The 24,910-nt window shown below is 46.0% G+C and overlaps 1 protein-coding gene across 1 annotated transcript in view; it reads left to right on the top strand.

Moving 5' to 3' along the window:
• STYXL2 (serine/threonine/tyrosine interacting like 2) overlaps positions 1-24,910 on the top strand; it is a 137,295-nt gene that overhangs the window by 84,678 nt on the left and 27,707 nt on the right. The window contains exon 5 of the mRNA XM_086935543.1: positions 24,320-24,537. Coding sequence (XP_086791669.1) covers positions 24,320-24,537 — 218 coding nt within the window. The remainder of the gene's footprint in view (positions 1-24,319; positions 24,538-24,910) is intronic.

Raw genomic sequence — 24,910 nt, forward strand, 5'->3', positions numbered from 1 at the left:
TAGAGGTTCCTCTTTATGCTCACAGCATTTCCTTGATTTCTTCATCCGAGTGAATTTTCATTTAACTAGCTGAATAGTTCCTTTGGTCACTTGGGTGAACCTTTCTTCCAACCAGTTACCACTTGCATGATAAGTTTAGCAGTCATCAAATAACATTGGTACTAATTTAAAGCGAGGGTGGTCCTTCACTTTGAAAAAGAGAACATAGCATTAGTGTCAGCCTTAAACACAATTTCCATTTCTTTCAATTTGAAAATCATATCTATGAAGACTATCACATAATTACTCTCCCCATTAGCCACTTGAATCAAACAGCTACACAGCTACATCAATAGAAAACATCTCCCATGGCATTTTAGGACATGTTTCAGGGCAGATTATATACCCCAAAACTTTTTTGAGTTTTACCTGCACTCTCATACTTGACACAATTGGCACAATTTCTTACAATCCTTTCAATTCCTTTCAATCTATCAGTAAATACTCAGCCACCAAAACCTGTCCCTTATTCTTTCCATGGTCCTTATTATTCCCATATGCCCTCTGTCAGAACTTCTTTGGATGCAGGGGCTACTGAGCAACTTGCCCAAGTACCCCTTCTGCACTTAACTCTCAGTGGTAGATGTGGACAAGTAGTCAAAGGCTCCCTCGAGGGGGGGAAGTGTAGATGCAGGTAAGTGAACACAATTCATAACTCAAAGTGCACACAGCACTGTTAATAATGTCCAGTCAAATTTTTTTTCAATAAAAAAGAGAATATTTAATTTCTAATTCTACACATGCAAAGATATAATGACCATTGTAAACAATAACACAATCCACTTGATGGCAGGGCTCTAGTGTTTGTCAGGCAAAGTTCTATTCCACCCTTTTCCATGAAATGTGGTTGGAGTTATTCCCCATGTACATGTGACCACAACCATGGAACACTCACTAGTAGGCTGTACTCAAGAGTTCATTGTTGACTCTTACAAATTAGTCAAAAGTGTCTAAGGTGCCCAGGATTCACAGCCACACTTGGCAACTTAGCACTGGCAGCCCCTCCTGGCATACGGAGTTTCCGCAGTATCTCCAGACACAGCCTAGACTCGTCTACTGCAATCGCCCTCACCAGAGCGGCCCCTCCTGGCATACAGGGTTGCTGCTAAGGCATTCATGAGTCCTGGCAGGTGGCGGTGCGGGGGCCCCACTCTCTTCAGTAAATGAAGGGGGCCCTAGGCCCCCTCAGCTCTTCAGTGAGAGCTGTGAGAGAGGCTTGTGCTATAGCACGCTTCTCTCCCTCTAAAGCAGGTGCAGGATGTCTGCAGCCTGCTCTGAGCCCCTCCCGCTGACTGAAGAGAAACAAAGTATCAACTTACATTGTTTCTCTTCAGTCAGAGCTTGAGGCCCGGAAAGAGGATGGGGGATGGGGGCCCAGAGAGAGCAGGAGGCAGCACAGAGCACTGCTCAGGAGAGAAGGGCGCAAGTCAGAGAGGAGAAGGGTGCAAGGTAGAGAGGAGAAGGGTGCAAGGCTGAGGGGAGAAGGGGGAAAGGTAGAGGGGAAAAGGGTGCAAGGCAGAGAGGAGAAGGTGCAAGTCAGAGAGGAGAAGGGTGCAAGGTAGAGAGGAGAAGGGTGCAAGGCGGAGGGGAGAAGGGGGAAAGGCAGAGGGGAGAAGGGGGAAAGGCAGAGGGGAGAAGGGTGCAAGGTAGAGGGGAAAAGGGTGCAAGGCAGAGGAGTGAAGGACGCAAGGCAGAGGGGAGAAGGGTGCAAGGGGGAGGGGAAAAGGGTGCAAGGCAGAGGAGAGAAGGACGCAAGGCTGAGGGGAGAAGGTGCAAGTCAGAGAGGAGAAGGGTGCAAGGTAGAGAGGAGAAGGGTGCAAGGCGGAGGGGAGAAGGGGGAAAGGTAGAGGGGAAAAGGGTGCAAGGCAGAGGAGAGAAGGACGCAAGGCAGAGGGGAGAAGGGTGCAAGGGGGAGGGGAAAAGGGTGCAAGGCAGAGGAGAGAAGGACGCAAGGCAGAGGGGAGAAGGTGCAAGTCAGAGAGGAGAAGGGTGCAAGGTAGAGAGGAGAAGGGTGCAAGGCGGAGGGGAGAAGGGGGAAAGGCAGAGGGGAGAAGGACGCAAGGCAGAGGGGAGAAGGGTGCAAGGTAGAGGGGAAAAGGGTGCAAGGCAGAGGAGAGAAGGACGCAAGGCAGAGGGGAGAAGGTGCAAGTCAGAGAGGAGAAGGGTGCAAGGTAGAGAGGAGAAGGGTGCAAGGTAGAGAGGAGAAGGGTGCAAGGCGGAAGGGAGAAGGGGGAAAGGCAGAGAGGAGAAGGACGCAAGGCAGAGGGGAGAAGGGTGCAAGGTAGAGGGGAAAAGGGTGCAAGGCAGAGGAGAGAAGGACGCAAGGCAGAGGGGAGAAGGGTGCAAGGGGGAGGGGAAAAGGGTGCAAGGCAGAGGAGAGAAGGACGCAAGGCAGAGGGGAGAAGGTGCAAGTCAGAGAGGAGAAGGGTGCAAGGTAGAGAGGAGAAGGGTGCAAGGCGGAGGGGAGAAGGGGGAAAGGCAGAGGGGAGAAGGGGGAAAGGCAGAGGGGAGAAGGGTGCAAGGTAGAAGGGAGAAGGGTGCAAGGCAGAGCGGAGAAGGGTGCAAGGCAGAGAGGAGAAGGGTGCAATGCAGAGAGGAGAAGGGTGCAAGTCAGAGAGGAGAAGGGTGCAAGGTAGAGAGGAGAAGGGTGCAAGGCGGAGGGGAGAAGGGTGAAATGCAAAGGGGAGAAGGGTGCAAGTGGGAGGGGAGAAGGGTGCAAGGCAGAGAGGAGAAGGGTGCAAGGTAGAGCGGAGATGGGTGCAAGGCAGAGGGGAGAAGGGTGCAAGGCAGAAAAGGGTGCAAGGCGGAGGGGGTGAAGGGTGCATGGGGGAGGGGGAGAAGGGTGCAAGGGGGAGGGCGAGAAGGGTGCAAGGCAGAGGGGAGAAGGGTGCAAGGGGGATGGTGATGAAGTTAAAAATTTACCCCCCCCCCCTCCTACTCTCCCCCCCGGAAACATTTTTGCAGACGCCCATGGCAACGCACACTACTTTGTGAGAGAGAGTGAGAGAGAGAGTGGAGTGAGAGAGAGAGTGGAGTGAGAGAGAGAGTGGAGTGAGAGAGAGAGTGGAGAATGAGAGAGTGGAGAGAGACAGTGGAGAGAGAGAGAGAGAGAGAGAGAGAGAGAGAGAGGGTGGAGAGAGAGAGGGTGGAGAGAGAGAGAGGGTGGAGAGAGAGAGAGAGTGGAGAGAGAGACAGTGGAGAGAGAGTGGAGAGAGAGTCGAGGGAGACAGTGGAGAGAGAGTGGAGAGAGAGAGTAGGGAGAGTGGAGAGAGAGACAGTGGAGAGAGAGTAGAGCGAGTGAAGGGAGAGAGTGGAGAGAGACAGTGGAGAGATTGTGGAGAGAGAATGGAGAGAGAGTGGAGAGAGAGTGAAAGAGAGTGGAGAGAGAGTGAGAGAAAGTAGAGAGAGAGTAGAGAGAGAGTGGAGAGAGAGAGTGGAGAGAAAGAGAGTGGAGAGAGAGTGGAGATAGACAGTGGAGAGAGAGAGTGGAGAGAGCGTGGAGAGACAGTGGAGAGAGCGAGCAAGAGAGAGTGGAGAGAGACAGTGGAGAGAGACAGTGGGGAGAGAGAGAGTGGAGAGCGAGTGGAGTTAGACAGTGGAGAGAGAGAGAGTGGAGAGAGCGTGGAGAGACAGTGGAGAGAGAGAGTGGAGAGAGTGAGAGAGAGAGAGAGTGGAGAGAGACAGTGGAGAGAGAGTGGAGAGAGAGTGGAGAGAGAGTGGAGAGAAAGTGGAGCGAGGGTGGAGAGAGAGTGGAGAGAAAGTAGAGAGAGAGAGAGAGAGAGTAGGGAGAGAGAAGGGAGAGAGAGTAGGGAGAGAGAAGGGAGAGATAGTGGAGGGAGACAGTGGAGAGAGAGTGGAGAGAGAGAGAGAAAGAGAGATAGAGAGTGAGAGAGTGGAGAGTGGCGAGTGAGAGAGTGAAGAGAGAGAGTGGAGAGAGAGACAGTGGAAAGAGAGACAGTGGAGAGAGAGACAGTGGAGAGAGAATGGAGAGAGAGACAGTGGAGACAGAGTGGACAGAGTTGAGAGAGAGAATGGAGAGAGAGAGTGGAGAGAGAGTAGAGACTGACTGACTCAAAGACCGAATACTGACTGACCGAGAGACTGACTGGCTGAGAAACTGACTGAGAGAGAGAGAGAGAGAGAGGGACTGACTGACTGACAGACTGAGAGAGAGAGACTGACAGACTGACTGACTGACTGACTGACTTAGAGAGACTGACTGAGAGAGACTGAATGACAGAGAGAGAGAGACTAACTGACTGAGAGAGAGAGAGAGACTGACTCACTGAGAGAGAGAGAGAGAGAGAGAGAGAGAGAGAGAGAGAGAGAGAGAGAGAGAGAAAGACTGTGATGGAATTGGGGTCACAGTGTGTATGAAGCTATGCAAAGCCTCTTAAGATTGCTATTGTCTACTAATAAAAATGTATTATCAAAATTTGCTCTTTGTAGTTGCATCTGCTTTTGAAATACTGCATTGTCGCATTGTCTAATGTTTTAAAACGGAAACGAGAAGGAGCAGTGGATGCACTTTTGTCAAAACTGAACGATGAGTGGGCCCGATGTTGTATATCATGACAGGAGTCTGCATCTGGAAACCCACCTAAAATTGGGCAAACTTCCCCGGCCTGCTGATGGCGGGGACCCTGTAATGAATGGAGCACCACCTATTATAGCCTGCTGGCAGACTAAGCCCAACCTTTGACTCCACCATCCAGTGTTACTTATAGCGACTGTATTGCTGACAGTGGCGTAACAATTATTATGTTTGCACTTGTAAAGCGCGCTGCTACCCGGAGGTTTCCTGGCGCTGTGCAACGCTGGGGAACCAGTCCTGGCTTTCCCTGTGGGATGGTCCCTGCTGGGAGTCCCCAGGGTGGAGCCAGGCATCCCCGGCGTTGGGGGGGGGGGGGCGTTGTGGAGATTAGGCAAGCTAATGCCCAGAGTTGCCGAGAGAGACCCCAGATTAGAGTAGGCACCGAAGTGAGAATTATCGAGTCCGCTGACCCAAGTCCACGACCCTGCCGCGTCGGGAATTGAACCCTGGTCCCGGCCGACTTCTGCTCCCGGGTCTGCCGCCTCTAACTGGTGAGCCATACCACTCCCCGCATCCCCTGCAGTATGGCGGGTCGCTGGCCTGAGAGCTCTAGACTGGCACGGAGGATGGGAGGGGAGCCCCCCTCCATGTAGTTTGCAGGGGGGCCCCCTCAAGTTTTGTTACACCACTGCCTCTTTTTTTTTTTTTTTTTTTTTGCATTTATTAAGCGCCTGGCTGCACAAAACTGTGTGTCCCGGCGCTGACTGCAAATGCAACCCATCAAGAAAGATCATGAGTCGGGCGAACGGAATTAATTTTTGGGAAATAGATGAGTTTTAAGTCTGGCTCTAAACCTTGTTTCAGATGGCTCCATCCGCAGCTGGATTGGCAGAGCATTCCAGAGCTTGGTGGCTAAATAGCGGAAGGATTTTCCTCCCATTTTAGCTTTAGTGATGCGGGGGATTTTAAATAGCATCATGCCCGCTGATCTAAGATCTTTGATCGGCCGATGGATGGTGATGAGGCCTCTCAGATAGCTAGGGCCTTTGTTTTGGGCAATGCGATGTGCATAGCAGAGAGTTTTAAATATAATTCTCTCTTTAACAGGGAGCCAGTGAAGCTTGGCAAGCGCATTTTTTGTGGATGCTCTCCGTGGGAGACCGAGCACCAGTCGTGCTGCAGAATTCTGTGTGCATTGTAACTGGTGCAGACTCTTTTGATTAAGACCAAGTAAGAGAGCATTACCATAGTCCAAATGAGGGGATATTAAGGCATGGACTATGGTCTTTCTCGCTTCGGACGGTAGAAGGTCTAGTACTTTACGCAGTACTTTTAGGGTGCTATAGCATTTGCTTGTCACTTTGTTTACCTGGGCCCTGCCTGAGAGATCGGCGTCAAGCATGACTCCGAGATTCTTCACCTTCTCTACAGGCACAGGTAGTTCTCCCAACTCGCTCGGCCACCATGCATGTGACCAGACAGAAGTATCCTTCCCTACTATCAGTACCTCTGTTTTCTCTCCGTTTAAACGGAGGCAGTTGTCGTTCATCCACGTCGCTATCTTTAACATACAGTTAGAGAAGTTGGAGGCTAAGTCTCTACTGTCTGGCGTTATTTTGAACACCAACTGGGTGTCGTCAGCATAACTGACAATGCCCACCCCAAATTCCTCCGCTATGTGTGCCAGGGGTTCCATGTAGATGTTAAATAAGGTAGGGCTCAAACTAGAGCCCTGTGGAACCCCATGGCTAACACTGCGAGGTGATGACTTAAAGGGTGGGCAGTGAAGTTGGAAAGTTCTGTCAGTGAGGTAGGACTGGAACCAGGTGAGAGCAGAATCTTTTACTCCCATGTCTGAGAGCCGAGACAGCAGCGTTGAGTGCAGCACAGTATCAAATTCTGCACTTAGGTCCAATAGGACCAACGCTGCTGTCTCTCCCTCATCCACCATTTTCCGAATCAGTTCAGTGGAAAACAGAACAGCTGATTCTGTTGAGTGGCCTGATCTAAACCCTGATTGGGAAGGGTGGAGGAGTGATTCTTTCTCCAAAAACTCCATGAGTTGGAGATTGGCCACCTTTTCTATGATCTTGGCACAGAAAGGTAGGAGGGAAATTGGCCGCAGATTTTGAAGCTGAGTGATTGGAATGTTAGGTTTCTTTTTTAGTGGTATTACCTGGGCAGATTTCCAATTTCTCAGGACATTGCCTTCCCGGAATGAAGTTGTGATCATGTTGCTTATATGATCCAGTAATAAGCTTTCCATGACCGCTTTGTACTGTTCCGGGGGGCAGGCATCCATAGGGGAGCCTGAGCAAATAGTGTTTATAATTTTCATTAGTTCCTGTTTATTGGGGGTCCTGAAGTTAGTTAACTGAGGTTTGTGAGGGCAAGAATCTAGGTTATCTACCTTATTTTTATCTATCCTGGTACTGCTGGAAAAAGTAGCATGAATTTTTTCTACCTTCTCCACAAAGAAATTGGCTATCTGGTCGCATATTTCTGTGGAGTAGGTGTCTTTAGTATCCAGGCGAGAGGGTATGGTGATTTCTCTGTAGATACCGAATAATTCTTTAGTAGGGTTTTTAGCTTCCACAATTCTGCTTTTGTAATAGAGACTCTTCTCTAATCGTACCAATTTTTGGTATTTTTTCAGCTCAGTTCTATAGTTTTCTTTGAGTTCTGGAGTGTAGTTTTTCCTCCACTTTCGTTCAATGGATTTGCATAGGGCTTTAGCCTTTTTCAATTTTTCAGAAAACCAGGGGGCATTTTTAGTTTGTCGAGCTGGTGGTTTGGTCGTCCAAGGAGCAATCTTGTCTAACGCTTTGGTTAGCCATGATTCAAAGTTATCCCATACCTCCTGTAGGGAATCGCCTGTTGCCGGGGGATGTTCGGTAAGTTCCTGCAGCAGCAATTCAGGGGTGCATTTTTTTTAAATTACGACGTCTGTAAGGAGGGATTTTCGCATGTAACTTGGTGATACCATTTTTGGCTATCTTGAATGGCACCATACTATGGTCAGACCATATTAGTGGAATAGGTGGTGAAATATTAACGCCTTCCCAGCTAGTGAATATCGGATCTAATAAATGCCCTTGTTGATGTGTGGGCAAAGTGGATAGAAGCTTGAGATCAATCGCGTTAAAAGCATTCAGTAGGAGTTGAGCTTCCTTGGAGTGGCTATCCTCTAGATGGATGTTAAGGTCGCCAAGTATGATAGTATTTTTATGTCTGATGGCTAGCTGCGTAGCCAGTTCAATAAGTTGGCTACAGAAGGATAGCGCTGCTCCCGGAGGTCTATATATTAGTAAGCCCGTGATTGTATTAGTGGTATCTAATTTGATGGTGAATCTGCCGCACTCACTATCCGTGATTTTTTGTTCGGTTAAGGTGCACTCAAGTTCTTTTTTGCAAATCATTGCCAGTCCTCCCCCCGTTGTTTCTGACGGTCTATTCTCAGAAGGCAATAGTTGTTCGGTATAGCCTCTAAGATCTCCGGGGAGGAAGCTTCATCTAACCATGTTTCAGTAAGAAACAAGGTGTGCAGATCTCCATTAGTCAGCAGATCGTGAATTTCAATTTTATGCTTAGGCATAGACCTACAATTAAGTAATGCCATATTAAGGTTCAGCGTTTCATTCGTGGTGGAGATACTATTGGGAAGTGATTGATGGCATATGTTGCATTGTGCGGGTATAAGTACCGGGTCTGTAGCGTGCAGACAATGAGGTGATAGTGGCTTACCGAATTTCAGCAGGTCAGCTTTAGAATAATAACAGCGAGGACTCTTGTTGTTATGTGGCTCTAAAGATGTTGGGGAGCCGGATCTGAGGAGTCCTGCCCCGAGCCCCGTCCGGTCGCAGACGGGCGCAGACGGGCAGGACTCTGGCTTGACTCCGGCGCGCGATCGGCACGCCCGCAATGCGCGTCCGCTGCGCGGAGCCATGAACGTATGTATTTATGACGTCGTCCGAGCGACGTTCCCAGCGAGCCCACACTAATATGGCCGCTGTTGTATTCACCCAGTCCCCGCAGATGACGGCCCTTTAATCGGCCACACCCACCGAGAGAGTCCGAGCAAGTAGGCTACTCTGGCTGGGAAAACGGAGCGAAACTCCAGGTCTCATACACCTTTCCTCCAAAATAGATATGGGCGTAGCTAAGTGGCGATTTTTGATTTTTAAAATATCAAAGTGGCAAGATCGCGTCTAGCACTTCAGCGCGATGGGAGGGAAAGGACACACAGGGAAATTCAACAGTTCAACAGTTTTTAAAATTAGAGGAGTTAAAATAGCATAACCTCCCGGCTCAAGCCTCAGGAGGGAAAGCAAGCAGTCAGGCATATGGAGTCACCGCATCGAGGCAGTATGGGTTTGGTGCTTTCCGCACAGCGCTCAATGCACGGATCAATCTCCGGCAGCCCTCTCCTGGCATACCGGGGTTGCCAAAAGCAAACCTGCATACGTGTTATGACCTGTTGGTGAACAGCCAAGTCCCCACACCTCGCTCAGGATGTCCTCTTGGTAGAACTTCCCACTGGACCTCGCTCTCCTTTTCCTCACATGGCATACAGGTCTTTGCAAGCAGGCAGGCGCTGGTGCTTCAGGCTCTGGCGCAGGTAGTCTTGGTTACCCTGGGTGATTACCTCTCACCTAGCAGCGAGACTGGTATGCTTTTGCCCACAGTCCTGGTCACAGGCAGAAGTCTTGCAGAGCTTCCCCTTCTCAGATAGCCCATCTAGCTACATGGCAGATGAGAAATGTTGAGGTCTCAATCTCCCCTACTTATAGTCCTTTTCCATACATTTAATCTGATTTAGGGTCTGATTCTTTGAAGGCTTATGTTGGAGTTCTGCTTCTTTTGAAGTGTACATTTTTCCTTCACTTCTTCCTTCATGAATGGCTATCTTTCACAGCAGGAGATACTACAAAGTTTATAGTCCCACAACATAGTTCATGGGAGTGACCAGAGTTCACACCTCAATGCCAGCCACTGTGATATGTACATCAAAAGGTTAATCCTGGTCTCCCAGTCCTACTCTTTAGGATTCGTTTATTACCTCCATCACCTGCTTGAGATGTGTTCAGGACTCTTCCTTGTGATCCACCACTGAATCACAGAGCACCCTTTTGTGGTGTAAAGGGGAAGTCTGTTCCTCCCTTGCACCAGTGTGTCCCACCCATCTCATATGAATGCAGCAATACACAAATCTGTCTGGGTGGGGGCGTCCTCTAGTCCTCATGTCTTCACCAGGCAGCCTGGGCTTCTCAAAACGGAACCCAGGGTCCGCTATGCAATGTTCAATTGCAGGCACACTCACTCAGTATATGTACACAGCACACACTCTGTCCAGTACTGTTGCCTCCATACATTGTGCCATTATAGACACACACACACATTCAGCACCACTTACAGTCTACTCACACTGCTCAGTACTGTAGCCTTTCTGTATAGCACTAGGGTGTGCCATTTGCAAACACACACACTGCCAGCACACACACAGTCACCATGTGAACCTTGCACATCACTTCACCCTTCATGTATTGTACTTTCCATAATCTCACATACATTCAGCACATGCACTGCACAGCACTATAGCTCATGTAGGGTATTCCTTGCAGGCATACATACACTCAGAACATGCACTAACCACACATATGCTGCACTGCTCTAACCCTGTACTGTACCCTTCCAAGGCGCACATAAATCCAGGGCAGAGTCACGTCTTCCATGCTACACAGCCCTCTACCTCAACCTGATGCAGGCCAAGGGTGAGTTAAGCACACAGCAGCAGAACCTTAACAAAGGCGAGTGAGCCTCATTCCAGTGACAAAGGGTTACAAGGACCTGTTCACTCCTATTGATCACTACACGGTATGCTGCCACCACCACATTCGTGATGCTTGACTCTTGGTGGTAGCCTTGCACCAGTATGACGGTTTTGCTTTGGGTGCCCCTCCCAATCCAACAAGACAGCAATCCGTGAGACCGGTGTTAGTCATGGTTCCCACACATGATCCGTGTTTCCCTATGACAACAAAATTCAGCATTAGGAATCCAGACAGCAGTACAGTTGGGCACTTAGGACAGGGGTACATGTTTTTACCATGCAGAGGAAATCCCAAGAGCCTTCAAAATTCATCTTTAATATCCTATTTCTCATCTGTCATTGTGGAACGATATTGTCCTTCCTTATGACAAATATGTCTTCGTCTACTAATTTAACCCTCAATTTCCACAAGGGTTTTCCTTCAGTACCGATTTTATTCTGCTTTGGACACCCAAATCTCAAATATTCCCTGCCTTTCTTTAAAACAAGATTCTTTCCACAGCTCTCAACCCATTCTTCTCTAGTATTTATATAATTAACATAGATTCTTGGAAATGCATAAGTCCCTTCACACCTTCCAGTAAACTGCTCAGCTATATCTGAAACACTGTGAAAGACAAACCAAAGAGTATCTGCCTGAATTGAAAGCGTCTTACAGGTGTTCAGAATGCTGTTAATTCTTTACTTTCTGGTTGTAATGATGCCTGGTGGTAGGCAGCTGGAAGATCAAGTATAGAAAACCAATTTGCATCCTAGATGCTAAGATTTCCCCTGTTTTGGGCAAAAGAAATTGTCCAGCAAAATCTTGTTGTTTAAATCCCTGAGATCCTCACAAAATGTTACCTTCGCATTGGCTCTTCCTGCTACCAATAGTGGTACTAACCATATGGATGGTTCTATAGGTATAATTACCAGTTTGAAAAAAACTATTCTAGTTCTAAAACCATTTTATCTTTGATACCAAAATATTCTTCAGTTCAGGCACCTTAAGAATAGATTTTCCTTGACCTGTATATGGTGCATTCTTCAACTCTCTTGTCATTCCACTAATAACAATAGAAAATGTATTTTTTTAAATCTAATAATTTTGTATGTGACAGTTAGAATAACAACCAACTACAACACAGATATCTGATTCATACTAAATTCAGCTTACTGTCATACGGTTACTACTGTAGCTACCTATTTTGCATATTCATTCAACCCATGAGTGACTTTGAAGACTTTCATTATTATGGCACGTGACTTTTTAGTAATTCTGAATGGTGCCTTTTTTATTACGGACATTCGACTTTCATATGTTCTAGGCCTATGAACTGGGAGTAGGCCTTAAGTTCGAATTTTTTATATTTTTGGTGTGGCCACTATAGGCATTCATACATATTTTTGTTATTAAAAACTTATATACATTTACATACATTTAGCTTGGCTCAATATTGTTGAACTCTGCTTTCATGTTTTGCCTCTCATTAAGTATTGGCTTATATTTTCTCCCTTTTTTAACCGTCCTCGGGTCATTGGGGGGGTGTCATATGGTTACTACGTTTCTATATATTGTGTTAAGTTAGCATGAGCTTATTAAATGTTTAAACGCCATATTTTCTTTCAGCTTCAGTTTGCACACAACACCTAATTGTTATGTTAGCTTTCAACCTAGACGAAAGATGTGATTTATTTGAGAATAATATGTTATTGCTCTATCAGTTGTGCTTGGTACACTTGGTACACTGTCTGCACACTGAGAACTGCACCCTCTAAGAATAACCTAACACAAGGTTGCTGAAGGCTTGATCCTCGCACCACATTAGACATAACACAAATAATGTTGCTGCCAACATTGGGCTCTACGCGGGTTTAAGATAGAGTTACAGGGAATGAATCAACACACTTGATGCTTCGCATGCAGAGAGCTGGTAGCTGTTGATGTGATCTACTCCTACTGAGAATTAGAGGTATGGGCCCGCCCTGCTAGAACCCAAACGAGACCTTCTTAAATATAATATAATATGCTAAATAGGGTGCGCGAAATATAGGTGATACAGAATTCTATAGATTTTTGCATCATAACATGCTATCACCTTTTGCTTATTATGGATTAGTGACTATGCTGCTAACTCTGATCTTTATAATATGTATGTTGATATTATACAAGATACTGCGTTTGAGAACTTTGCAATGAAAAATAAACATTTCAAACTTGCACGTGTGTTCTTTGCCTCCCAGTTTCGGTTTGTAATGATTATATAACGAAAGAGTGTTCATGTGTTCCACGATACCTGAGGTACCCTAAGTTCATGTTCTGGATTGTCTAAGTCATTGGTAAGTTATTACTCCCGATGAGACACTGTAGCTAGCTTGGTAAGGGGATTTCTGAAACAAAGGTGAGTTTTGGGTCACCCTAACTCACCCAGGTTCTAGATCTCTGTGCACAGTTCTGTGGGAGAACGGAAACCCTGCTACATGGCGCCCATACGTTGTTGGCCTTATGTCATGACACTCGAGTAGTATATCATTCAAACCTTAACCCCTTCATTCCCGTTTCCGGAAAACGGCAGTGTCGGAAAAACCTACCTATTTTTGAAATAGGTCTTTTTCAAGCTTGAATCTATCTAAAAACGGTTTCCTTGAATTACTACCCAGTTGTGCTACAAAGTATTCTTTTTTTCTTTTTTTTTTTCACTTTCCTGTGCTGACATGGCACAAGCCGTGGACATCCCGCCGCATAGTCGCATTGCGGTGCGTGACCATTTGCGGGCTTATAATGTACCTATGGAAGGCTTGGCTGTTGTTCTAGTGGTGAGTGCGGAACATGCTTACCCGTACGAACTGTTTTATTCGTGGGTGACATTTCCGGCGGTGAACGCTAATTCTGGTGTTTTCCACACGAACACTGCTACGGCTGTACCGGCTGCGTATGCTCCGTACAGAGCACTGGAAGTTCCTATTGACGCTTGGCAGCATGGAGTTTGGTTTGGTGGCGCCCTACCACACGCTTTAACCGCTCCGTGGTTGGGTCCTTTGTCCATTCCGGGCACACCTTGGCCCACTTTGGCTGGATTCACTCCTCACCCTAATCGAGCCACTTGTGGCATAGCTGATCTGCGGCAACTTCATGAAGTCGCAGTGGCAGTGATTAGAGCGCTTGTTCATTACACTAGCCGTAATGTTCAAGACGTAGCCCCTAGGGGCGCACAGCTTCGTGCAGAACAGGCTGGTTTGAAAATCAATCCTGTCATGGTGAATTCCGTGATGGGCAAAAAGCCGCAGGACAAGGATGATTTTCCGTTCTGGCTTGCTGAGAAATTCGGCCAGCTAGAAGCTGTGTTTCCTAATACGAATCCCGGTGATAAGCACCGGATTCTTACACTTAGTTTACCGAAAGATTTGCACCTGAGCTTGTTGACTGTGAGACCTGGGGTAAGACTTTTGCAGCGGTCTATTCAAAGTGCTATGGCACCCCGTCTGTGACCAATCTGGGTGCGGTCCTTAAACGTGTTCAGGACGAACACGGACCGGAGTCGGCGGTTGAATTGGGTATGCGCCTGTGTGGCTCCTTTGATGTAGTTTGCGATCTGATCCTTGCAAATGTCAAGGGAGATGCAGTGAACTTTCAGGTTGCTAACGCTTTAGCGTTGATTCCCGAGGCCGAGAGACCCCGTCAGTTGGCAAGGATTATTGTGGCTGCTTATAAAACGGTGGGCCGCAATGCAAAGGGGCTTAAGGCTTTTCCTGATAAAGAGAAAAAGCAGCCCCAGGGTCAGACATTGGAAACTAGTGGTCAACAAAAGTCCAAGAAACAAAATTGGCCTAAAAAGCAGAATCAGGGTAAGCAACAACAACAACAAACACAGGTTTCTGCTCCTGCGTCTCCGTTGCCTGCGCAGTCGGATCGCGTTAATGATTAAATCGCCTGAGAGGTTTCAGGCTTCTGACCAACGCTCTCCTCGTTCCTTTCAGGACTCATCGGCTCCGTCAACCGGTGGTGGAGGGGGCGGCAGGGGCCGGGGTGGCCAGCAAGGACGTGGTCAGCCCCGCCCGCGTAACGGTGGAGAGCAGCAGGAAGGCTCTACGCCCAAGAGACCGCAGTTTGCCACGAAGAAAGTCGCCGCCCTGACAGCGCATCGTTATGCCCCAGATAGTGAGAACGCGGCTTCGGAATCTGACGTGGGCTCTGACCTTGCTGGACAGCGCGGCGGAGATTACCATAGTGAGAGAGGCCCTCCGTCCACTGTTGAAGGTGACAGCGACTGAAACTTATGTTGTGATTGAAACTGCTGATACGCATGTTGCTCCCCCTGAACGTCTTTTTGAAATTGTCCTGTTAATTGAAGGTGACATGCAGCGAACTGTAAAAGGGGTATTTTGGGAAAATCTCTCATCTACGTATGACATTTTGCTTTCGGAGGCTGACTGGCCCCCGCCTTTTGTTCTCGCAGCTCTGCGAGGGGAGGAGGTAATCCTACCCAGTTTCGCGCACACTGTACCGAGAGTGGAAGCGCTGCATTTTGCAGAAGAGTGGGCTCTGGCGCTTGCGCCGGCTGTGTACCGCAATCAGTGTGGCTGGGATAAATTGTCACCAAGCCACGAGATTCCTTTACGGTCTCAGCCGCAGCCTCAACCTCAATATCCCATACGGCGTGAAGCCAAAGCTTCAGTCGCGGCTATCCTTGAACAATTGGAATATCAAGGTGTAATTGAAACGTGTGTGTCACTGATGAATAACCCCCTTTTTACTGTAAACAAGCCGGACGGCTCATATAGTTTGGTTTTGGATTATAGGCATTTAAACTCGCATTGCCGTAACTGCGCAGTACAGAATACTCATGGCTCTGCTTTAGTGAATAGTCTTGAGCGTAAGCGGTTCAAAACCACGCTCGACATTTCCAATGGTTTTTATGCACATAGATTAGACGGTCTAAGTTCCCAATGGACCAGTTTTACATGCGGCGGTGTGCAAAAAATGTTTCGGCGTCTCCCAATGGGCTATAAGAACAGTCCTGGAGTATTCTCCGCCCGCATTGTCTCTCTTCTGGAGGGCATCGACCCAGTTGCTTGTTCGTATGTGGATGACATTTATCTCACAGACGACGATCTTTGGGAGCATCTGTGTCGAGTAAATAGCATAATTTGTAACTTTGCTGACATTGGTTACAAGTTTAACTTTGCAAAGTCGCACATTGCAGAGTACACGGTGTTGTTTCTCGGTTACGAGCTTAACAACGAGGGAAAAGGGTTAGCACCTCACTTCCTGGAGAAATGCGCACAATTGCGCTCTCCGACAACACTGAAAAAATTACAATCTTTACTGGGCTTTTTGAATTTCGGGAGAACTTACATTCCGGAATATGCCCAGCGTATCAAGCCTTTGTATGCTTTGATACAACCAACTTTTTCCAAATCATGCTGGCTGCCTGAGCATTCAGCGATTCTGCAGTCTTTGCAGGCTGATTTGCTCGCTTCTGAATACTTACAGACTCGTGATAACCAGACCAACCTGGTGATAAGAATTATCCCGGGGGCAGTGGGTTTCACCTACCTGACCTTTAATGAAGGGGATACAGTACCTATTGCTTACAAGTCACACTTGTACACTTCGGCTGAATTGTGTTTTTCCACTGTGGAGAAAGTTTTAACTGCAGTACAGATGGCAATTCTTAAGGAACGTGCCCTGTCACAAGGAAAACGCATGTTGGTTGTTACCCCGTGTCCTGCCTTAGAGGCGGTTACGAAAGCCAGTGTACCTAATTCCAAAGCTTTGCACCCTCGGTGGATTCAATGGGCTGCATCCTTGACGTCATAGGATGTCACGTTTATTTTTGACGCCACTTTACGGTCGCAGGAGTATTTACAGTATGAATTTGTTCATCCTGCTCCTTTAGCAATGCGGCCGTTGGAGGATTTCCATTGCATCATTTACACTGATGGTTCGGAGCAGGTTGCGCATGGCTCTAAACATGCCTACGTTTCCGCTTGCGCCATTGTGGTCGGTGCCATGGTGAACGACGAGTTCAAGTCCAGTGTCGTGCACACGCAGACGCTTGGGGACTGCACCGCACAATTAGCTGAGCTTCGTGCTCTGATACTTGCATTGGAGTACGCAGATCCAAGTGTGACGACTTTGATCGTAAGTGACTCTTACTACTGTGTCCAGTCTTACAATGAAAACTTGTTCTTTTGGATTCAGAATGAGTTTCGTGATTCCAAAGGTAGCACAATAAAACATAAAATGATCTGGGTCCGAGTGGCGGAACTTAAAGAGAAGTTGCCACTCGTGTTTGTGATTCATACTCTCGGCCATCAGCGCGTGGGGGTCCACGCTGTTGGCAATTCGCTTGCTGATGAAGCAGCGAAGTCAGTGGTATCAAAATACTTGGTTGCAGCAGTCACGAGGTCCAAAAGCAAAATAGATGATGACATCTTGGCAGCTGTTGCTGCAACAGAGAAGGGAAGTAAATATCCTGCGGGGTTCCCTTCTAAATACACATACCACTTAAGTCCCGATAAGGTTCCTTATGTGAAAATTCCTGATGTTGGTGAACGTCTAGTTCCCAACTCGGATCGCAGGGCTACTTTGATTGCAGCGGCTCATGAAGGAGTGGCGTCTGCGCATGCGGGCGTCTCAGCCACTGTAACTCAGCTACAACAAAGGTTCTGGTGGCGGGGACTGTACAAACAGACGCGCGATTATGTCCTTCAATGTGACATTTGCCAGCAGATTAAGCCTTCAACTGCTGCGCGTCCGCCTCAGACACAGTTGTACATCTCGAATAAACCGCTAGGATGCGTTTATTTGGATCACTGCGGTCCATTTACTTCTGATACTGCATACAAGTACATCTTAGTAGCAGTTGATTCATGCACACGCTTTGTGTGGGTATGGCCACATCGGAGCGCTGATTCACGAACTGTCATTAAGGATTTGCGAGTCTTTGTGGGAATTTTTGCCTGTGGTACCTTCCATTCGGATCAGGGTCCGGCTTTCGCCTCTAAGGCGTATAAGGATGCTATGGTTTCGTTGGGGGTCCAAGTCAAGTTTTCGAGTCCCTACAGGCCCGAGGGCAATAGTGTAGTTGAACGAATGAACCGCGACTTAAAGCAATCTTTGACAGCTCGAGTTATAGGCACTGGCAGAAACTGGTTAGCCCACCTCATAGGCGTGCAGCGTGCGCTTAATAATCTCCCTAGAAGGTCTCTGGGTGGGCGGACCCCGTACGAAATGCTCTTTGGTATCAAGATGTATGTCCCTGACCTCGATGGGCTAGACTGCAAGGCCCAGGCCACGGCCTTTGACGTAGATGAACATTGCAATGTTTTACAGAATCTACAAAAGACCAGAGACAGTCTTGCAAAGGAACATTTGTCCTCCACATCGGATGATGCGCTGCAGATCCCGGTAGTTGGCTGGCTACCCCAAGTTGGAGAACTGGTTCGAGAGAAGATCGATAACAAGAAAGAGTTTGGTCCCTCATATCGTGCACCGGTTCGAGTTCTTGGAGTGAAGGGCACAAGAACAGTCATTTTACCACCACTTCCAGGTCGTAAGGAAAACAGATTTATTTCTATTGACAATGTCAAGACACACAGGGTGGCCGATTCTTCATAGCATGACACCGGCTGTATCCTGTCCTTCCATGGTGAGGCACTCTGTGCTGGCTATTACATCTGGTGCAGAACAGGAGGTGTCCCTCGAGATGCCTGCCATATCCAGTCCTTTATTAAATACTATTCCTGTTACTAACATTGATGAGTTGAACTACACCTATCCTGCTGATTTATCGATGCCTAATTTGCAGACTCGTTTGGCCGACCAGTCCAGATTCTCTTTTGACTCTGTTTCGGAACCTTCAAAGAAACCCTCAACTATTGCAAAATATGCCACGTTGTTTAAAAAACATTTTTTGATTCCCCCTTGGACATACATTTGGTTGATCTTATTTTCTTTTTACCTTTTTATGTCAATTGGTTTTGTGTTTTATTTTTTCCGCCTGATCGATGGTCACTATGTTAAAGAAAGAACAGGAATTCGGTACCTTAATGGAACATTGGCCCCTCTTTCCTCTTCACATTCAGCGCACAGACTGAAACGAAACTTAAATACAGTTAACATTACTGCTTGGCCTGTCCTTGATGGGATTGTGTGGGATGCGGTTAGATTTCAAATACATGGGCCCACTGAAGTGATTAATGTTCCGAATGTACTTAGAGTAAACATGGGAGATGTTATTAAACAAGATATACGTTCTGATGATTGGGATGTTCAGGCCGTAGAGGCATTATTTTCTGATTTGAAATACTATGCGGCTTTTGATGCTGAAGACTTATATTTAGATTCTATAAATTATGGTGATTTGTTTTGCTTCCAACATTATGGTAATAATTTTCTCCATAAGACAAATTCCAGGAGAGTTACTGTGAATTACACGCAATGGGAACACTGCCCAGCTCCTTTAATTGGAAGCTCCAGTACATTTCTGAAAAGATACAAATATTTTACAGATTTCAATCAATCAAATCCTGAGTCCTTTTATTTCAGAATGACAGAAAAGTCCATGTCCAAAGTTAGACTTACCGATACAAAGTTGCTGTATTCGAAGTCCTTTCTAGACAGATTGGCTTTAGATGGCTACGAGTTCTGGAATGGAATAATTGACCTTAAATCGGTTTGGGATACCAAAGATTGGCAGGTACAAGGCACTGAGGCTTTGCACCGTGCATGTCTCATCCCGATCACATGTTGTTTCTAAATTCTACTGTTTCCCAAACAACATGCTTTGGATTGGCTACTTCTAAAAAATTAAATACACCAATTATCCCCGAATTAGAAAAATATTCAGGATGGGGTAATTTTTCAGATTTGTCTATTAATGAGATACAGTCTCTGTTACACAATTCGTCCTTTAACATATCCAGTTTGGATCCAAAAGGTTGGCTGTTGTGGCAAAAGAGTTCTGATTCTTGCCAACGTCGATTCCTGGGATTGGCTGAAGGGTTCACTCAAGTACGACCAGATCCTCGTTTTGAAACTGATTATACTGTCACCACTTACTCTGTGGGGAAACTGTGTCAGAATTGGTTGCAACATTCCACATTAGCTGCAGTTAAGCTACATCTATCTCAATTAACTGAAAATGTGGATTTAAATGATTTCATAAAAGGCCCGGCTAAGGGTAGATCTAAACGGTGGATTTATGCTGTTTACAATGAAATTTGGAAAGTGTCTCAAATTGAGGCTGCTAAGCGCCTAAGGGCAATTGACCAAGCAAATTTGGAAAAGGTACTTGCAGTGGTCGATAACAGTATTAACACGCTTTCTTCCCGAATTTACACATTAAACAATATTGTTTCTTCTGTTGTTGACATTGTGCATGATGAAGTGTCCGTATTATATCATGGTCAAAATCAATTGCGTTCTGTTATGCAGTTTGCCTGGACACTACAGACTCTGAAGTCTGGTCGAGTGCCTTGGAGTTATATGAACGTCTCATCATTATTTGCCCCGTTTAATTTGACTGACAAGCAGCGCATGCTTTCCATGCGAGATGCATCATTTTCTATGTTACACATTGAGAAGTTAGAATCTTTGCCTTTCTCTGTGGCAGAGGTTACTGCTGCTGCATGGCTTATACATGGTATTATTACCTTGCCTTTTGCTATGTATAAATTTACAAATTGTATGCGATATATTGCTATAGGGCGATATGAACCATTAGGAAGTGCTTTCCTCCATGAGACATGGTCCTTACCGTACACATATAGATGTCTTAAGGAGGGAAATGAAGTGAATCTGAATGGTGAGGAATGTACACAGTCGCCTGACCGCTCAGTAATATGCAGACTCATCCAGTTGCATGGTTCTTGTAATCAGGACAAGCCTAACTTAGCCTGTGTTTTGAAAGGCACGCCGGTTCCTGCAATAGTTCCCACATTCACTTTATTGTCTAACGGTAGTTATTTACTTTTGAATAACGAAATGTGTTGTGGGTTAATGGTCGGTATCGCCTATGTGGTTACTGTATCAGAACGCGTGGTGTGTTGCAAGAACGTATTATATCCACCCACGCATGGGAGTGCAGATGTTTCTATTTGGCCCCGAATACCAACCTTGGGAGCGAAGTTCAATGGTTTGAGCCGAATAAGAGCACTATTGTCTCAGAAAGAAGTGGCCCTGAGTTCGGCCCAAGAAACTTATGTCCTTCACATAGCTAACACACCCACAGAGGTGCAGGCACTTTTAAATACTGATTTGCCGTTTCATTTCTGCGAGCTGGTTCATCAGATCTTCAATGCCTCCTCCACGACTGGCCTAGCACATTTTTTTAAATTGGTTAGCAGTGGTCTCGTGACTACGTTTGAAAAAGTATTTGGTATTATCCCTGCGGTTTTTCATTCTATATTCGCAAGCCTGTTTGGCGGATTCCCTGTTTTGCTGGCTTTGGCTGCAGGAGTTCTGGTGATATTTTGCTTTATAAAACATGGATGCCCATCCTGCGCAAGGAAACGCTCAGCCCCTAATGATGCAGTTTCGCAACCGGATGCTTGAATACTATGGCTCCTTACCGCTTGCGACTTTAAGCACAGCGTTTGGATTATCGTTTCGATTTTCCTATTTCACATGTGTCCAGCCTGTGTTTCATTGCCTGAGCTGTGATTTCGACTGGGCCATTGATTTGTGTCTCTGCTTACCGACTTCTCCTGACGTCGATTTTGATCAGCTGATGAGCCCCGTAGTTTCTCACGAGTTGGTTTGTTCTGGCGAAAGGGTTATGGCTTTGGCAGCGATGCATGGACTAATGGGTCAGTGGGACATATTCGCAGCGGCGCATGACTTTCTGGCACATAGCGTTCTTGAGAACCCACTGAGTTGTCCTCTGATGTTACTAGAGGAATCGGTGCTGGAGGAGCACGTATGTTCTTTCCCATTGCTTAATTGGATGGCTGAACTGTTTTCGGATGATGACAGTGATTTCATTTTGGAAGCTGTAGCTACCTATTTTGCATATTCATTCAACCCATGAGTGACTTTGAAGACTTTCATTATTATGGCACGTGACTTTTTAGTAATTCTGAATGGTGCCTTTTTTATTACGAACATTCGACTTTCATATGTTCTAGGCCTATGAACTGGGAGTAGGCCTTAAGTTCGAATTTTTTATATTTTTGGTGTGGCCACTATAGGCATTCATACATATTTTTGTTATTAAAAACTTATATACATTTACATACATTTAGCTTGGCTCAATATTGTTGAACTCTGCTTTCATGTTTTGCCTCTCATTAAGTATTGGCTTATATTTTCTCCCTTTTTTAACCGTCCTCGGGTCATTGGGGGGGTGTCATATGGTTACTACGTTTCTATATATTGTGTTTAGTTAGCATGAGCTTATTAAATGTTTAAACGCCATATTTTCTTTCAGCTTCAGTTTGGACACGACACCTAATTGTTATGTTAGCTTTCAACCTAGACGAAAGATGTGATTTATTTGAGAATAATATGTTATTGCTCTGATATCAGTCGTGCTTGGTACACTTGGTACAACTGTCTGCACACTGAGAACTGCACCCTCTAAGAATAACCTAACACAAGGTTGCTGAAGGCTTGATCCTCGCACCACATTAGACATAACACAAATAATGTTGCTGCCAACATTGGGCTCTACGCGGGTTTAAGATAGAGTTACAGGAAATGAATCAACACACTTGATGCTTCGCATTTAGAGAGCTGGTAGCTGTTGATGTGATCTACTCCTACTGAGAATTAGAGGTATGGGCCCGCCCTGCTAGAACCCAAACGAGACCTTCTTAAATATAATATAATATGCTAAATAGGGTGCGCGAAATATAGGTGATACAGAATTCTATAGATTTTTGCATCATAACATGCTATCACCTTTTGCTTATTATGGATTAGTGACTATGCTGCTAACTCTGATCTTTATAATATGTATGTTGATATTATACAAGATACTGCGTTTGAGAACTTTGCATTGAAAAAAAAAATTTCAAACTTGCACGTGTGTTCTTTCCCTCCCAGTTTCGGTTTGTAATGATTATATAACGAAAGAGTGTTCATGTGTTCCACGATACCTGAGGTACCCTAAGTTCATGTTCTGGATTGTCTAAGTCATTGGTAAGTTATTACTCCCGATGAGACACTGTAGCTAGCTTGGTAAGGGGATTTCTGAAACAAAGGTGAGTTTTGGGTCACCCTAACTCACCCAGGTTCTAGATCTCTGTGCACAGTTCTGTGGGAGAACGGAAACCCTGCTACATTACATAATTACTTCAATAAGCTTAATATTTGTATTAAAGTTGGGCCATTTTCTGCTCTTGTGTATATCACATGAGTTCCTACTGGCACAAGATCAAATATGTCTATTTACATGTAACTAAGTAGCATTTTTAAGTCAAGTCAAGTGTGATTTCCAGTTCATGTTCCTCAACATCAGTCATTTATTCGTGATGGTCTATTGTCTGAGGGATATTCCAAGTTAGACTTGCCTATTCACATCCTGGGGTAGCCACATCTGCTCCCTGCATAGAATGTTGATGTCTCCTTAATTTGCATTGTGCATTGACCCACTTCACCATAGCTGTTCTCCACATCTTAAGTGGAATGTTTCCAGTTCATGGCAATCCTCCTTTTAGCCAATGTTAATCCTAGCTTTGATGTTTTTGTCGGTTTCTTTCGCCCTTTGTCTATAAGCACTACTCCTAACAGGCACAACCAAGGATGCGGGCTACTGGTCCATCCCTCGAAATTGGATATTTGTCATTCTACTGGTAGACACAATTGTTCCATCTTAGCACATGATCACCATGTATGTAAATATGTGCCCATTTCCACTATATATCTATAGCAATAGCTCCTATTTTCTGGGTTTATTATGCATCAGCTGGGGAGTCATGTAAATTCTATGTATTTATTTTCAATCAGCTTGAACCTGGCATTTCTGGTCACCGTTCTACAGCATTAATATATTCAACTCCACACTCTTTCTTTATACTGATTTCCCAGGTCTGATTTCTTACCCTTGAATGGCTTCAACCCACTCTCGATTGCTTGTTTCCTGCTGGTCAGCTCTCCCGCGGCCACTTCCCTCCTCTTATAGGTCTAGGCTAGACAGCGCATTTCCTGTCTCTTCGACATGTTCTCTCGAATTAAAGAGTAGCGTCATGAGGCGGACAGCGCTGGCTTTGTCATAATGCTATTTTCCATGACTTTCAGCCATACTGAACAGCAGCAAAACTTCTATTTAACATGGCTAAAAGACATTGACAATGCCAATAACTCTTGGATTGTGAGTCCTATTGCCTTTGTCATCGCTTGTTTTTATAGTATGTATGTTTGTCCCAGTGTGCTGTTTACACACTGTACATGGAAAGGACAGATGTAGTAGGGATCCTAGCAGAAGTTGCCCATCTCACCCCTGCATCACCAGACCACTTTCAGAACTACCGAATGTGCATGTCCACAAATGTTTGAATTGGAAACTGCACACACCTTTTTTTTGTTTCTTTTTAAATTTGAGGCGATGGTAAAGCGCAATGCGTCGCTTTTTGGTTGCACTGGCAGGTAAAAAAGAATTTGTGTAAAATTGTCAGGATTATTTTCTAATATGGAAATTATTCATCTGTGTGCTCTAATAATGATTTCTTGTGTGTTTGCTGTTTAACGTTTATGTTTCAGTAGTGTAACAATTCTGGATTTCACTGCTTGTCTCAGTATTTCACCCGCCCAGGGCTTAAAATTACAGTCCAGGCCTGTAAAAAACACAACAAGGTGGCAACCGTGTATGTGAGGTAGCACAACCCTACTCTGTCACATGCTGTATAAGCTCACACATTTGTTTCTGCTAGGCACTCATGTTCCATGCTGTGCTATTGCCTGAACCCTCTGTCTGTTCCTTTTCCCATAGGAGCGTCGCTGTCAACAAAGGGCGGCTGAAGCGGATGGGAATCACCCACATTCTGAATTGTGGGCATGGCACGGGGGTGTTCACATCACCCGAATTCTACTCTGGCATGGACATTCATTACCTGGGCATAGAGGTGGACGACTTTCCGGATTGTGATATATCGAAGCACCTTCGCAAAGGGGCCGAATTTCTCGATGAGGCGCTCTTGACGTACAGAGGTGAGAAAACGAACACACAAGGAACAAGTATATACGACTTTCGTTGACCATTACTGTGAAACAATGCAAATACAATGAATTTGTTTTTCTTGTACCATTTTTCTGTTTCTAAGCACTGTAATCGGGGCTGGACTGGCCGTAGTGGGCATTGGGCATTTCCCTGGGAGCCTGGAAGGGCTGCAATATTGGCCCCAGTAACAAAAGCAGCAGTGCTTCACACCTGCAACCTCCCCACCCTTCCCGGCTTGGGGGGAGCTGGTCTGAGAAAAATTGCCTGGGTTTCTTTGGGTTTCCAGTCCAGGCCTGGCTGTAATGGATAGGTGTTACTATTACCCTGTTTGGTGCTAGAATACAGGTCAGGCAGAGTGGGATC

The sequence above is a fragment of the Lissotriton vulgaris genome, chromosome 8, assembly GCF_964263255.1.
Source record: "Lissotriton vulgaris chromosome 8, aLisVul1.2, whole genome shotgun sequence".
NCBI classification, from domain to species: Eukaryota; Metazoa; Chordata; class Amphibia; order Caudata; family Salamandridae; genus Lissotriton; species Lissotriton vulgaris.